We start from the raw sequence: 15604 nt of genomic DNA, 5'->3' as shown, positions 1-15604 counted from the left end.
CTCTTGTAGCTAAGGCTGGCTACAAACTCCCTAGGTAAGAGGATGACCAGGAACTTTTTTTTTTTGAGCAAGAAAAATAGAGTTCATTTTATGTGTATCAGTGTTTTGTTTGAATGTATGTCTGTGTACTGTGTACGTGCTTGGTTCTTGCAGAAGCCAGAAGAGGGTGTTGGGGGTCTCTGAAACCTGAGTTACAGAAGGATATGAGCTGCGTGCCATATGGGTGCTGGAAATTGACCCCAGGTCCTCTGAAAGAGCAGCATTGACCTTAACCACTGAGCCATCTTTCCAGCCCTGGAAAGGAACAGATTTATTTATTTATTTTTTAAAAGATTTATTTATTATGTATACGGTGTCCTGTCTGCATGTATGAATGCATGCCAGAAGAGGGTACCAGATCTCTTTATAGAGGGTTCTGAGCCACCATGTGGTTGCTGGGAATTGAACTCAGGACCTCTGCAAGAGCAGCCAGTGCTCTTAACCTCTGAGCCATCTTTCCAGCCCAGAAACAGATTTATTAAAGAAAAGTAAGGAAACCTTTTGAGAGTGAAAGATTGACAAGGGAGGAATACTAACCCTCTGCCTTTATTTGTTTTGAGTATAGGCGGGCCACCATGCCTGGCTTTATTGGGTACTGGGAATCCAATGTAGGGCCTTATGCATGCTAGGTCCTCAGCCCTGTAACTCGTTGTCTACTTTTCCAAAAGTAGGGTTGGGTGCCAGCTTTCATTCTTGCTTTGTTGTTCAGGGTTGGCATCAGGGGTCCTCTTTCAGCCTCCAGGGAGCCAGCACTACAGCCCAAGCCTCCATTATTGCCTCATATCTCAGCTTACATTTGCTTCCTTTGTAGCACTTTACTTTTTATAGCAATTGCAGCTTGAACTGACTTCTTTTTATTGGCTACATTTTAATATGAAGGCTCCTTGAGGGTAAAAACTGTTCGCCTTTAGGTCTTGACTAAATTTCTGAATAAATATTTGTTGAATGTGTCATTGAGTAGTTGAACTCGATCACAAGAGCATCAGAGGTGAGCCTTAGAATCCTCACTGAGAGAGCCCTCCGAGTTTTCAGAGCTCACTGGCTGCCCATGGTGGACACTGTGGAGGAGTGCTGCTAGTGGGGGCACCCGATAGAAGGGGACTTGGTATTTTGAATAATGCCTGCTTGGTTTTTTTTTTTTTTTTTAATTTGTGGTGATGATGCTACACGCTGGGCAGTCTTTCCCAAGTTTCATCAATATTTAATTGTTTTTTTCAGGAGAACAAAAGCAGCCTTGTTGATGACTGAAAATGACAAAGCATCCACCTAACAGACGAGGAATCAGCTTTGAAGTGGGAGCCCAGTTGGAAGCTCGGGACCGGTTAAAGAACTGGTACTTTTATGTTTTTTGTCCTGCTGATTAAAGCATTTGAGGGAGGGTGGCTCACCAGCACCGATGGAGCGGTGCTGTGGTGTGTGTTCTCTGGCTTCTTCAGTCTCGGAAGATGCAGGGAAACTTAAGTTTAGAAAACAGGTCTGTCCTTTCTCTTTGATAGGGGGATCCCTGGGTCACACTTGTTCCCCCCTTTTTCTGTTTGATGAAGAGTTATGGGAAAGTGGATCATGGATTGCCCTGGGAAGAAAAGCTTTCTCGCTCCTGGCTACCTGTCTGAAAGAGGAGCAAAAGGCAGATGGAGATGAGAGCTGGATGGGGACAGCACCTGTGTCATCACAGCCCCTCTTGTTTCCTGGGGATGGTGTGGGTCTCCCTTCAGGATAATTAGATTGAGATGCTGAGGGTTTTGATTGCATTGCTGAATTTTGTTTGTTTTGTGTGACAAGGTGTCTAGTAACTAAGGCTGACCTTGAATTGATAGAGGAGCCTCCTAAATGATGGAATTACAGGTCCCTGCAACTGTGACTGACTGGCTTTAATTGCCTTTTGTCCTCTGGCTGTCAGATACTTTGAATATTCTATAAATGTGGTCACTGATAATGTTGGCATCTGGGGAGTATTCTAAGAGTCATATTGAATATTTGGAGAGCAGTCTTCAAAATTAAACATACCTGGGTTTGGTGGCATATACCTGTAATCTCAATAGCTTGGAGGCTAAGGTAGAAAGATTACTGAGAACTGGAATAGAGCTTGGCATAAAGAGTTCCAGGTCAACATAAACTACAGAGTGAAATCCTGACCCAAAAAATCCAAACTAACCAGCTAAGATTCAAGTTCAGTTGGTAGAGTTGTCTGACATGCACAAAGTCCTGGCTTTGATTCCCATCACTGAATAAATAGAGGTGGAGAAGTAGAGGCATGGGTATCAGAGGTTCAAGGTTATTTTAACTGCTGCATAGTGAATTTGAGGCAAGCTATAATTATGTGAAACCCTGCCTGAAAAGAAGAAAAAGAAAAACAGGACTGCTACAAAGATAGTTGTAGTTGAGGGCATCCTAGAATTTGGTTATTTCTTAGTGCTCCAAAGCACAGAAGTTTCAGAACATAAACCTTTTGAGTGTTTGTAATGAAGAGCTTTAGCTCTTGTGATAGTTATCTCAGAATAGACTGACTGACTTCTGTGGTGTAGGAGAGTCAAAGGAAAAGACTTGGCCAGAAACTGTCCATGCTATTAGGATCGAAGACCCTGGCACTGGAGAGTGAATTTAGTGAGAGAATGCTTGTTTGGTATAGGTGAGGCCCTGAGTTCAGTCCCTACTACCTCAGAAATAAAAGAAAATGTAGTTTGGTTGCACTTATTCTGGTTGTGGACAGAATTACTGATTCTATAATTTTTTTAAATATTGGTTTCAGCTACTTATGTATTTTTTGTGTGTGGGTAGTGTCTGCATGTATGTGCATGTTTTCAAGGGCATTTGCTTGTGTGTGCATGTATGGTGGTCATTTGCCTTATATGCATGTGGGAAGAAGATTAAATGGATTCCTCTAACATTGCCCACCTTATTTTTGAGACAGTCACTCACTGAACCTGGATCTTGTTTTTTTTTTTTTTTTGGACTTTTTTTTTATTTTTTTTGCTTTTTTTAAAATTTATTTATTTATTAAAGATTTGTGTCTCTTCCCCGCCACCGCCTCCCAATTCCCTCCCCCTCCCCCAATTAAGCACCCACACACTAAGACAATGGATCTTGTTATTTTGATTCAACTGACTGGCCAGGGAGGCACCATGATCTGCCTGTCTCTTTCCCCTCTCCAAGTAATGGGTGCCGTGCCTAGTGCTGGGGATTCAAACTCAGCTCTCATGTTTGTATAGCAAGTCCTTTCTCACTGAACCATTTTCCCAGCCTTTCTGGCCACCAAGGATAAATGGAGATTGAACCCAGGGCTTTGTTCATATTAGACAATTGTTCCTTCTGTTCCAAGCCTATGTTTCTGGTTTTGTTTGCTTTCTACTGCTGTGATAAACTCAGAAAGGAAAGGCTTTCATGTCTGGATCATAGTTCATTCCTGAGAGAACCCAGAACCTGGAATCAGGAACTGGATGAAGCAGAAATCACAGAGGAACTCTGCTTACTGGCTTGCTCTTAGAGGCTACTTAGTTTGCGTTCTTACACACCCTGCCCAGGGATGGCATGGCCTAAGTGGGTAGGATTGTCCTACATAAATTGTTAATTAAGAAACGCCCTCACATACTTGCCTAAGAGGCCAGTCTGATGGAGGAATATGTTTTTTTTAAGTATTTATTTATTATGTATACAAATATTCTGTCTGTGTGTATGCCTGCAGGTCAGCAGAGGGCACCAGACCTCATTACAGATGGTTGTGAGCCACCATGTGGTTACTGGGAATTGAACTCAGGACCTTTGGAAGAGCAGGCAATGCTCTTAACCTCTGAGCCACCTCTCCAGCCCCCTGGAGGAATATTTTTGACTGAGGTTCCTTTTTCCAGATTGACAAAAAAAACTAACCAGTACAATTTTTTAAATTTATTTTTTCTTTATTATGTGTGTGTCTAAGCTCAGGTCTGCTGTACACATCTGTGTATTTGCAGAAGTCAGAGGACAACTTGTGCAAATCAAGATCAGAGAAGCGCAGGTCATGAGGGATGCAGCAAGTGCTTTTATGAATTAAACCATCTTGCTGACTCTGGTTTTCACATTTTTGTTCATTTGTTTGTTTGAAACAGAGTTTCTCTAGAACTCAGAGATCTGGCTTCCTCTGTTTCCCCAGTATTGGAATTAAAGATGTTCACTACCATTTCTGGCTTTGTTTTTTTTGTTTTTTTTTTTTTTAATGAGCATAGGTATTTTTCTGGCATGTATATATGAATGAATGACTGTGTGAGGCTGTTTGATCCCCTGGAACAGGAGTTACAGTTGTGAACTGCCATGTGGGTGCTGGGAATTGAACCCAGGTCCTCTGGAAGAGCAGCCCTTGCTTTTAACCCCTCTAACCCCAGTTTTTTTTTTTTTTTTTTTTTTTTGGTTTTTCGAGACAGGGTTTCTCTGTAGCTTTGGAGCCTGTCCTGGAACTCCCTTGGTAGACCAGGCTGGCCTCGAACTCACAGAGATCCGCCTGTCTCTGCCTCCCAAGTTCTAACCCCAGTTTTGACATTTGTTTAAGATCTGCTTTTACTGGATGTGATGATGTATGTCTGTGTTTCCAGTACTTAGGCTAAGACAGGAGGATCCATCAGTGTTTAAAGCTAACCCCAGCTACCTGAGATCTTATCTTGATAAACTAATAACCCAAAAATAAAAATGTTACTGTTAGTATTAGGGATCAAAGGAAGCCTTTTTTTTTTTTTTTTTTTTTTTAATACAGGCCAAACTGGTCTTAAACTCACAGAGATCTTCCAGTCTCTGCCTCCTGAGTACTGGGATTATAGGTGTGTGCCACCCTCCCACCCTGGCAACATTTTAATTTTTAATTTGAAAAAAAATCTAGATACAGATAAAGCTAATTATAATCTACTTATCAGAATCAGTAAATGCATTTTTGTTTAATTTGCGTAAATTTTTTTTTTGAATCAAGGTCTTATCCTCCTGCTTCAGCCTTATGAATTCTGGAATTTGTTGCTTTAAAAATATATTCATTTGCCGGGCGGTGGTCGGGAGGCAGAGGCAGGCGGATCTTTGTGAGTTCGAGGCCCACCTGGTCTACAAGAGCTAGTTTCAGGACAGGAACCAAAAGCTACGGAGAAACCCTGTCTCGAAAAATCCAAAAAAAGAAATATATGTATATATTTATTTATCTTTAAATTTTTTTTTTTTTTTTTTTTTTTTTTTTTAGTTTTTCAAGACAGGGTTTCTCTGTAGCTTTGGAGCCTGTCCTGGCACTAGCTCTTGTAGACCAGGCTGGCCTCGAACTCCCAGAAAACCGCCTGCCTCTGCCTCCTGAGTGCTGGGATTAAAGGCGTGCGCCACCACCGCCCAGCTATCTTTAAAATTTTTAAAGTATTATTTTATGTGTATGAGTTTTTTGGCTGCATGTCTGTTTGAGTTCCACATATGTGCCTGGTGCCCAAGGAGGTCAGAAGAGAGTGGGATCCCTTGGAACAGAGTTACAGAGAGTTGTGAGCCACTCTGTGGGTGCTGGGAATCCACGGGTCCTCTGTGGGAGCAGCCAGTTCTCCTAACTGCTGAGTCAGCTCGGTTTTATTTGTGTATGTGTGTACCTGAGTGTTTCTGTGCAAAACATGTGTGCAGGAACCTGTGGAGGTCACAAGAGGTGTTGTAAGTCCAGCGGTGGTGGTGCACCTCTTTAATCCCAGCACTTGGGAGGCAGAGGCAGGTGAATCTCTTTGAGTTCAAGGCCAACCTGGTCTACATTGTGAGTTCCAGGACAGGCACCAAAACTACACAGAGAAACCATGTCTCAAAAAACAAAAACAAAAAAAATCAATTTCTTTTATTTGTTGTGTGTATAAGTCAAAGGATAACTGGAAGGAGTGCTTTCTCCCTCTACTGTGTGAATGGACCTCAGGCATCATGCTTGGTGGCAGCACTAATCTATTGAGCCATCCTGTTGGCCTTTTTATTTTTTTATTTTTAAATTATTATTATTATTATTGTTATTTTGCCAGCAAGGTCTTAATGTGTAATTATGGCTGTCCTGAACTTGTGATTCTCCCTAGGTGCTGGTATTATAAACGTGGCCATTCTGTCTGGTTTATGCTGAGTGGAAGATCTAACCCAGAGTTTTGTGCATTCTAGGCAAGCACTCTACCAGCTGAGCTAATTCCCAGACCCAGTTATTTGCTTTTAATAGAGCAACCTTTATATCAGGCAGTGAATAGAATGCTCTGTTGCTTGCTTTGGGTCTTATCTAGGAGACCATTGGAGACTAAGGGGCCACTGGTGCCTGGAGTGGGCTTTTAGTGGAGTCTGTTCTGTGTCAAGAGACAGCATAGGGTCTCAGGAAAAGGCAGACTGGAGCCGGGAGTAAAGCTTAATTGAACATTTGGACACAAGCAGAGGCTAAGGAAGTGGGGGTGGGTGTTGTACTTGGTGTTAGTTGGTTGACTAGGTCGCTTGGGTACAGGTGACTACTTAAAGTAAGTCCTTGCATCATGCCAGATAAGTTTACTGTCTTGTTTGCCCTTCCAAATGTCAATAGCAAGTCAGTAGAACAGCCTGTGAGCTTCAGATTATGGTTTATCACACTGTTTAAAATTCCTGTCTGGTAGCCGGGTGTACAACTTTAATCCCATCACACCAGAGGCAGAGGCAGGTGAAATCCGTTAGTTCCAGGATAGCTAGGACTACACAGAGAAACCCTGTCTTGAAAAACAAAAACAAATATCTGTGTCAGGTACAGTAAGAAATGGCTGTTATTTAGAGCAAGGTGCTCTGGATTCAGGTCTAAAATTAGCTCCCATTACTAGCTTAGTTTCCTTGGTTAAATTACTTTATTTCCCTGGTCTCAAGTTTCCATATAGGCAGAATGAGGAAATCCAGTTGATTGTTCCGTGGATTAGGTAGGATCATGCCCCAGTATCTGATTTTTTTTTTTTTTAATATTAGCAAGGAAATACAACCATAATAGTGTTTTGAGATAGGGTCTTTTTTTTTTCTTTGGTTTTTCGAAACAGGGTTTCTCTGTGGCTTTGGAGCCTGTCCTGGAACTAGCTCTGTAGACCAGGCTGGTCTCGAACTCACAGAGATCCACCTGCCTCTGCCTCCCGAGTGCTGGGATTAAAGGCGTGCGCCACCATCGCCCGGCGGTCTTTTTTTTTTTTTAATTTATTTATTTATTAAGGATTTCTGCCTCCTCCCCGCCACCGCCTCCCATTTCCCTCCCCTCCCCCATCAAATCCCTCTCCCTCATCAGCTCGAAGAGCAATCAGGGTTCCCTGACCTGTGGGAAGTCCAAGGACCGCCCACCTCCATCCAGGTTTAGTAAGGTGAGCATCCAAACTGCCTAGGCTCCCCCAAAGCCAGTACGTGCAGTAGGATCAAAAACCCATTGCCATTGTTCTTGAGTTCTCAGTCGTCCTCATTGTCCGCTATGTTCAGCAAGTCTGGTTTTATCCCATGCTTTTTCAGACCCAGGCCAGCTGGCCTTGGTGAATTCCCGATAGAACATCCCCATTGTCTCAGTGTGTGGGTGCACCCCTCGCGGTCCTGAGTTCCTTGCTCGTGCTCCGTCTCCTTCTGCTCCTGATTTGGACCTTGAGATTTCTGTTCGGTGCTCCAATGTGGGTCTCTGTCTCTGTCTCCTTTCATCGCCTGATGAAGGTTAATATTCAGGAGGATGCCTATAGTCTTTGGATTCACCTTCTTATTTAGCTTCTCTAGGATCGCGAATTCTAAGCTCAATGTCCTTTATTTATGGCTAGAAACCAAATATGAGTGAGTACATCCCATGTTCCTCTTTTTGGGTCTGGCTTACCTCACTCAGGATAGTGTTTTCTATTTCCATCCATTTGTACGCAAAATTCAACAAGTCCTTGTTTTTTACTGCTGAGTAATACTCTAATATGTATATATTCCATACTTTCTTCATCCATTCTTCCATTGAAGGGCATCTAGGTTGTTTCCAGGTTCTGGGTATTACAAACAATGCTGCTATGAACATAGTTGAGCATATACTTTTGTTGTATGATAGGGCCCTCTCTTGGGTATATTCCCAAGAGTGGTATTGCTGGGTCCAGGGGTAGGTTGATCCCGAATTTCCTGAGAAACCGCCACACTGCTTTCCAGAGTGGTTGCACAAGTTTGTATTCCCACCATTCCCACCAGCAATGGATGAGTGTACCCCTTTCTCCACAACCTCTCCAGCAAAGGCTACCATTGGTGATTTTTATTTTAGCCATTCTGACAGGTGTAAGATGGTATCTTAAAGTTGTCTTGATTTGCATTTCCCTGATCGCTAAGGAAGTTGAGCATGACCTTAAGTGTCTTTTGGCCATTTGAAGTTCTTCTGTTGAGAATTCTCTGTTCAGCTCAGTGCCCCATTTTATAATTGGGTTGATTAGCCTTTTGCGGTCTAGTTTCTTTCTTTCTTTCTTTCTTTTTTTTTTTTTTTTTTGGTTTTTCGAGACAGGGTTTCTCTGTGGTTTTTTTGGAGCCTGTCCTGGAACTAGCTCTTGTAGACCAGGTTGGTCTCGAACTCACAGAGATCCGCCTGCCTCTGCCTCCCGAGTGCTGGGATTAAAGGCGTGCGCCACCACCGCCCGGCATTGTGGTCTAGTTTCTTGAGTTCTTTATATATTTTGGAGATCAGACCTTTGTCAGTTGCGGGGTTGGTGAAGATCTTCTCCCAGTCAGTGGGTTGCCTTTTTGTCTTAGTGACAGTGTTCTTTGCTTTACAGAAGCTTCTCAGTCTTAGGAGGTCCCATTTATTCAATGAGGCCCTTAATGTCTGTGCTGCTGGGGTTATACGTAGGAAGTGATCTCCTGTGCCCATGTGTTGTAGAGTACTTCCCACTTTCTCTTCTATCAGGTTCAGTGTGTTCGGACTGATATTGAGGTCTTTAATCCATTTGGACTTGAGTTTTGTGCATGGTGATAGATATGGATCTATTTTCATTCTTCTACAGGTTGACATCCAGTTTTGCCAGCACAATTTGTTGAAGATGCTCTCTTTTTTCCATTTTATACTTTTAGCTCCTTTATCGAAAATCAGGTGTTCATAGGTTTGTGGGTTAAAGTCAGGGTCTTCTATTCGATTCCATTGGTCGACTTCTCTGTTTTTATGCCAATACCAAGCTGTTTTCAATACGGTAGCTCTGTAATAGAGTTTGAAGTCAGGGATGGTAATGCCTCCAGACAATCCTGAGATAGTGTCTTGTACTGTAGTCCAAGCTACCTTCCAACTCACTGTGATCCTCCTGCCTTTGGTGTGGTAGTGTTTACTGTTGCTGTTGTTTTTGAGATAAAATTTCACTGTGGCTCTGACTGGCCTGGAACTCACAGAGATCTGCCTGCCTCTCCCTCCCAAGGGCTGGGATTAAAGGTGTGTATCACCACACACAGCAGTTTATTATCATTATTTTATTATATCGTAAGGATTTATTTGTTATTTTTTATTTATTTATATATATTGGTGTTTTGCTTGTATGTGTGCCTGTGTGAGAATGTCAGATCCCCTGGAACTGGATTTTCAAATAGTTGTGAACTGCCATGTGAGTGCTGGGAATAGAACCTTGGTCCTTTGGAAGAACCGCCAACCACCGAGCCATCTTAATTGCTGAGCCATCTGTCCATCCCCTATTTTATTACCTTTTTTGTCTTGTGAGTGTGCACATGTATAGGGAGGTCAGAGGACAGTTTGTAGGAGTCATTTCTTGTCTTCTACACTGTGGGTTCTGGGCATTATGATTTTTATTGTAGGTTGGATTTCTACTTTTAACATCTGCAAGATGCATTCTGACAGTATTCCTTGGCTCGACATTTAATTGTTTGCATAGATCATTGCCTTTGAATGCTTTGGTGTAGATGGAAGTGGTTGTGCTGTGAACTTCATGGCAGGGTTTCTGCCAGGTGGAGTGTGTGTTTTTTAAATAAGTTTAGTTGTTGTTTCTTTCCTTTCTTCCTATACTGCCCTGGCTGGACTAGGCTAGTCACCCTCCTGACTCAGTTTCCATGTGCTAGGGTTACAGTTGTGAACTACCTACTATACTTCAGTAACCTATTAATTTTGACACAGATTCTTGACAGCGCTCCCCCCCCCCCCCCGCCTCCCCTGAAGAATTCACTTAACCCTGAAGCTAGTCATCCAGGAGGCTGAGGTGGGAGGTTCAATGCCATTCTAGGCTACAGGGGAAGCTCAAGGTAGCCTGGGCTGCATAGCAGGATTTCTTTCTCAGAAAACAGCAATAATCACCAAACCAAACCCAAAAAAGCCAGAAGAGGGCTCAATGGTTGAGATCTTGTCTAGAATGCTTGAGCTCCTGGTTTAATCCCCAGTACAGAAATAAATAAATAAAGCAAGAGTGTAATTGGACAAAATTACAAATTTACTTTGAACTTTTATGCTTGTTTTTTGAGACAGGGACTCACTCTGTAGCCCTGCTAGCCTGGAACTTTTAAAGGTCCATCTGCCTCTGCCTTGCCTCAAGTGCTGGAATTAATTAAAGGTATGCATGGACGTGTCTTGGTTCATTTCATAGGCCAACCAGGGAGACATGACAGCAGAATAGCTGGTTCATGCAATGCACGTCATCTTAAGATCTCTGTTTTAGGATTAAGGCTTGTAGAACTTCATTATTGTGCCAGTTGAAACTGGTCTGTGTGGGAAATCTGACTATTATAATTCTAATCTTGATTTCTTAGATCCATCTTGGTGACCGGGACTTTACTGTGAGTGACTCCATTTTAATGTTAAGGTCAGGCTGTTGGAGCCTCATGCAGTGGCTTAGTCTAAAACAATGGCCTCCTGTAACTTTTGTGTAGCAGCTGGAGTTGACAGAGTAGAGAGGGAGAGTTCTCAAGACAGAGTTACCACCAGAAGAGCCTCCCCTTCCAGAAGTCTTGCTTATTATCTCTGTGCTCCTTGGTCCCTGCCTGCCAGCAGCCGGCCAGCAGCCAGAGAGTTGTGCTGGCTCAGAGGCACCCACCCACAGCTGTGGGACTGGAGTCAGTTACTAGCAGAAGATGAGAATCTGATGTGTTTTCAAGTCATCCGAAGGTAAACTATCTACTTTGTTCTCTGATATCTCAGAGCTAAGGGCCTTGTATCCTCACTGCTGCATCTGTGCCCTTAGGCAGAGAGAAAAATTTTTCCTCAGTGCTAGAGATTAAATGCAGGGTCACATACATGCTAGAAAATACTGTACTATTGAGCCATCCCCCATTCATCCTGTTTCTAATGTTGCAGAATTAGATAGCTTATATATAATAATTTTCTCAGTAAGCTAAGGGGCTGTTTACGGCTTTGATTTTTTTATATTTATTTATGTGTGCATATGTATGTGTCCGTGTGTTTTGCATGTGTGCACATTTGTGAAGGTGTGCCACAGTACACATGTAGAGGTACGAGGACAATTTGCAGGAGTTATTTCTCTCCTACCATATGTGTCCTAGGGACCCAGCTCAGATCTCAAGTTTGGCAGCAAGTGCTATTAACCAATTGTGCCACCTCAGTAACTCTATAAATGAGGTAAGGGGGCTGGAGAGGTGGCTCAGTGGGTACTAGTACTGGCCGCTTTCCCCAAGGATCCGAGTTTGGTTCCCAGCAAACACTTTGAGTGATACACAATTGCTTGTAACTCAGTTCAGGGGGATCCTACACCCTTCTGGCCTCTATAGGTACTGCACCTAAGTGACATACACGTACATACGCATAAACATACACATAAATAAAAATAAACTTTTAAAAATAAATGAGGGACTAAACAAGAATCACAGAGAATTGGGAAAGAATCACATTCTTTCCCAAATTACAGAGTAAGTGGTAGAGCTGGGACTTGAACCTCTGTTGATCTGACTCCAGAGGCACACTATACTTCCAGGTGCATTCCTCTGCCTATTTTCTGGATGTGCTACTACTTTGCATAGGAATAAAAAGGTGGGAGCCATAAAAAAATAAAAAAGTTAATTATAGTTTTCTTTCTTTTTTTTTTTTTTCTTTTATTTGGGAGGAGGGGAGGGTGTTCCAGACATGGTTTCTCTGTGTAGCCCTGGCTGACCTGGAACTTCCTTTTAGACCAGGCTGGCCTCAAACTCAGAGATCTTTCTGCCTCCGCCTCCTGAGTTCTGGGACTTAAGTTTGAGCCACCACCACCCAATTTAATTATATTTTTCAATCTGTGTGACAGTAGAGCACATGGGGAACACACAGGGGAACACACACAACAGATGTGGTTGGATGCTTCATGTATTAGTCTTTAGTTTAGTTTGTGTTGCTTATTCAGAGGCCTGGATCTACCTCATCTTAGTATGCTGTGTGTTAAACAGGCAGCAGTGACAACTAGCGTGCTTGCAGGTTTGCTCTTGACAGGTCTGAGTCTTATTGACCCCAGTGGTTCTCCATGGGCTGTCTAATTTAATTCTCCACAGAAATGCTAACTGTACTGGAGGTATAGAGCTCACTGATAGAGCACATATTTAGACTATCCAGGCTCAGGTTTCAATCTCTAGGTCTAAAATAAAGACATAAATAAAATAAGGGCTTATTTGGAATTGAGGTTCAGAGGTAAAATGACTTTAGACACAAACTTCTTTTTTATACATTTTTTATTGAGCTCTACATTTTTCTTTGCTCCCCTCCCTGTCTCTTCCCTTTCCCCCTTCAGCCCTCCCCCAAGGTCCCATGCTCCCAGTTTACTCAGGAGATCTTGTCTTTTTCTATTTTCTACTTCCCATGTAGATGAGATCTATGTAAGTCTCTCTTAGTGTCCGCATTGTTGTCTAAGTTCTCTGGGATTGTGGTTTGTAGGCTGGCCTTTGCTTTATGTTTAAAAACCACCTATGAGTGAGTACATGTGATAATTGTCTTTCTGTGTCTGGGTTACCTCACTCAAAATAATGTTTTCTAGCTCCATCAATTTTCCTGCAAAATTCAAGCTGTCGTTATATTTTCTGCTGTGTAGTGCTCCATTGTGTAAATGTACCACATTTTTCTTATCCATTCTTCGATCGAGAGACATTTAGGTTGTTTCCGGGTTCTGGCTATGACAAACAAAGCTGCCATGAACATAGTTGAGCACATGTCCTTGTGGCACGATTGAGCATCCTTTGGATATATACCCAAAAGTGGTATTGCTGGGTCTGGAGGAAGGTTGTTTCCTAATTTTCTGAGAAATCGCCACACTGACATCCAAAGGGACTGTACCAGCTTTTATTCCCACCAGTAATGCAGAAGTGTTCGCTTTTCCCCACAACCTCTCCAGCATAAGTTGTCATCAATGTTTATGGTCTTTGCCATTCTTACAGGTGTAAGATGGAATCTCAGCGTTCTTTTGATTTGTATTTCTCTGATGACTAAGGATGTTGAACATTTCCTTAAGTGCCTTTCAGCCATTTTAGATTCCTCTGTTGAGAGTTCTCTGTTTAGGTCTGTACTCCATTTTTTTTTTTTTTTTTGGATTATGTGATCTTTTGGTGTCCAATTTCTTGAGTTCTTTCTATATTTTGGAAATCAGATCTCTGTCTGATGTGGGGTTAGTGAAGATCTTTTCCCATTCTGTAGGCTGTCGTTTTGTCTTGTTGACCGTGTCCTTTGCTTTACAGAAGCTTTTCAGTTTCAGGAGGTCCCATTTATTAATTGTTTCTCTCAGTGTCTGTGCTGCTGGGGTTCTATTTAGGAAGTGGTCTCCTGTGCCAATGCATTCAAGTGTACTTCCCACTTTCTCTTCTATAAGGTTCAGTGTGGCTGGCTTTATGTTGAGGTCTTTGATCCATTTGGACTTGAGTTTTGTGCATGGTGATAGATACGGGTCTGTTTTCATTGTTCTACATGTTGATATCCAGTTATGCCAGCATCACTTGTTAAACATGCTTTTTTCCATTTGATATTTTTTGCTTCTTTATCAAAAATCAGGTGTTCAAAGATATGTGGATTGATATCCAGGTCTTCTATTTGGTTCCATTGGTCCTCCTGTCTGTTCTTATGCCAGTACCAGGCTGTTTTCAGTGCTGTAGCTCTGTAGTAGAGTTTGAAGTCAGGGATTGTGATGCCCCCAGAAGTTCTTTTATTGTACAGGATTGTTTTGGCTATCCTGGGTTTTTTGCTTTTCCAAATGAAGTTGAGTACTGTTCTTTCGAGGTCTTTGAAAAATTTTGCTGGGATTTTGATGAGAATTGCGTTGAATTTAGACACAAACTTCTTACTGTTGAGTCTAGGACTCACTTAGCTCTGACCACAGTGCTCTGGGGGCCTCGTGGATTTGTTTGTAAATGACCCACGAAAGATTTCTTTTTTTCAGGATTTAGGGTCCCAAAGAAATAAAACAATTGATATTTTTACTTCTTTGGGGTCAGGAGGGAAACTGGCCTCAAATTTACTGAGATTCTTCTGCCTCTGCCTCCCAAGTGCTGGGATTGAAGGGATATACCACAGCATCTGTCTTGGAGTTAGTCAGACAAAATAGTTGTTGGGCAGAGGTGTAGCTTAGTGACAAGACACTTGTCTGGCATGCAGGAAGCCTGGGTTTGGAGGCCTGCAGTGGGAAAAAAGCAGCACAAATACTAAGCTGTATGGAGTGGTCACTCCTGTAACACCAGCATTGGGAGACTGAGGCGGGAGGATTGTCAAAAATTCAAGGCCATGTTGGGTTATATAGTAATTTTCAGGCTAGCTTACAAGACTCTGTCTCAAGAAGCAAAATTCAAGCCAAAACAGATTCTAATTTTGTTTGGAGCTGCTGCTTCTGGGCAAATGTCTCTGTGAGAGAGTAATTCTGTCTACCCTGCTCAGTCCCAGACTTGTACAGATAAACTGGCTAAGTTGACAGGCTTCGGTGTCTTAGTCAAGATGCTGGGTGGATGGAATAGAAAGTGCTTGCTTTGCTTGATACTTCCCCCTTCTTCCTGTCATCTATCGGCAGTGCACTATCAGTCCCAGCAGCAGGCTGGCCTTCCCTGTTCTCACAGTGAGGTAGCAACTCTGTCTGGTGCCTTCCTGGTCCTTCTGCCACATTCTTCTCTACTGTATTTCTAGTTAGGTGCTCATAGTTTGTTTCATGTACAAAGAATTAAAAAATCTGATTTTGCAGTCTTTTTCTTTTTTTAATTTGGTGTGTGTGTGTGCACTATGTGCGCGTGCTTGCTCTCGCATGTACACAGTATCACATGCATATGGAGGTCAGATTACTAATGATTTTGAGTAGTCAGTTCTCTCCTTCCACCATGTTGGAATAGGGGCTCTCTTGTTTCTGACATTCTGCATGCTCCAGGCTAGCTAGCCCAAGAGCTTATGGACTGTTCTTTCTCAGCCTCTCACCTTACCACAGAAGTGCTGGACTTTCAGATATGTCCTACCACATCTGACATTTTTATACAGGTTCCAGGGCTCAAACTCAAATTTCAGGTTTGTTTTAGCATTGAGCTATCTTGTCTTCCATTTAGTTTCTTTTTTTTTCCTTTAATTTTTGTTTATTTTTTAATTTTTAGAAATTTTATGTGTCTGTGTATTTTTTCTCCTACACATGAGTCTTTGCCTGCCATCCACAGGAGTAGGAAGTGGCTATCAGATCTCTTGGAAATGGAGTTACAGAAAGTTATG

At 42.4% G+C, this 15604-nt stretch overlaps 1 protein-coding gene across 2 annotated transcripts in view; it reads left to right on the top strand.

Moving 5' to 3' along the window:
* Phf20 (PHD finger protein 20) overlaps nt 1-15604 on the top strand; it is a 103264-nt gene that overhangs the window by 21579 nt on the left and 66081 nt on the right. For both annotated transcript variants that reach the window (XM_041670340.1, XM_041670339.1), the window contains exon 2: nt 1258-1372. In XM_041670340.1, coding sequence (XP_041526274.1) covers nt 1290-1372 — 83 coding nt within the window. In that variant the 5' untranslated portion in view covers nt 1258-1289. The remainder of the gene's footprint in view (nt 1-1257; nt 1373-15604) is intronic.

Source organism: Microtus oregoni, unplaced genomic scaffold, assembly GCF_018167655.1.
Source record: "Microtus oregoni isolate MIOR12 unplaced genomic scaffold, Mior012 000020F_ref0000438, whole genome shotgun sequence".
NCBI classification, from domain to species: Eukaryota; Metazoa; Chordata; class Mammalia; order Rodentia; family Cricetidae; genus Microtus; species Microtus oregoni.
The sequence above is the reverse complement of the archived record's forward strand: the minus strand, read 5'-3'. Positions and strand labels throughout refer to the sequence as shown.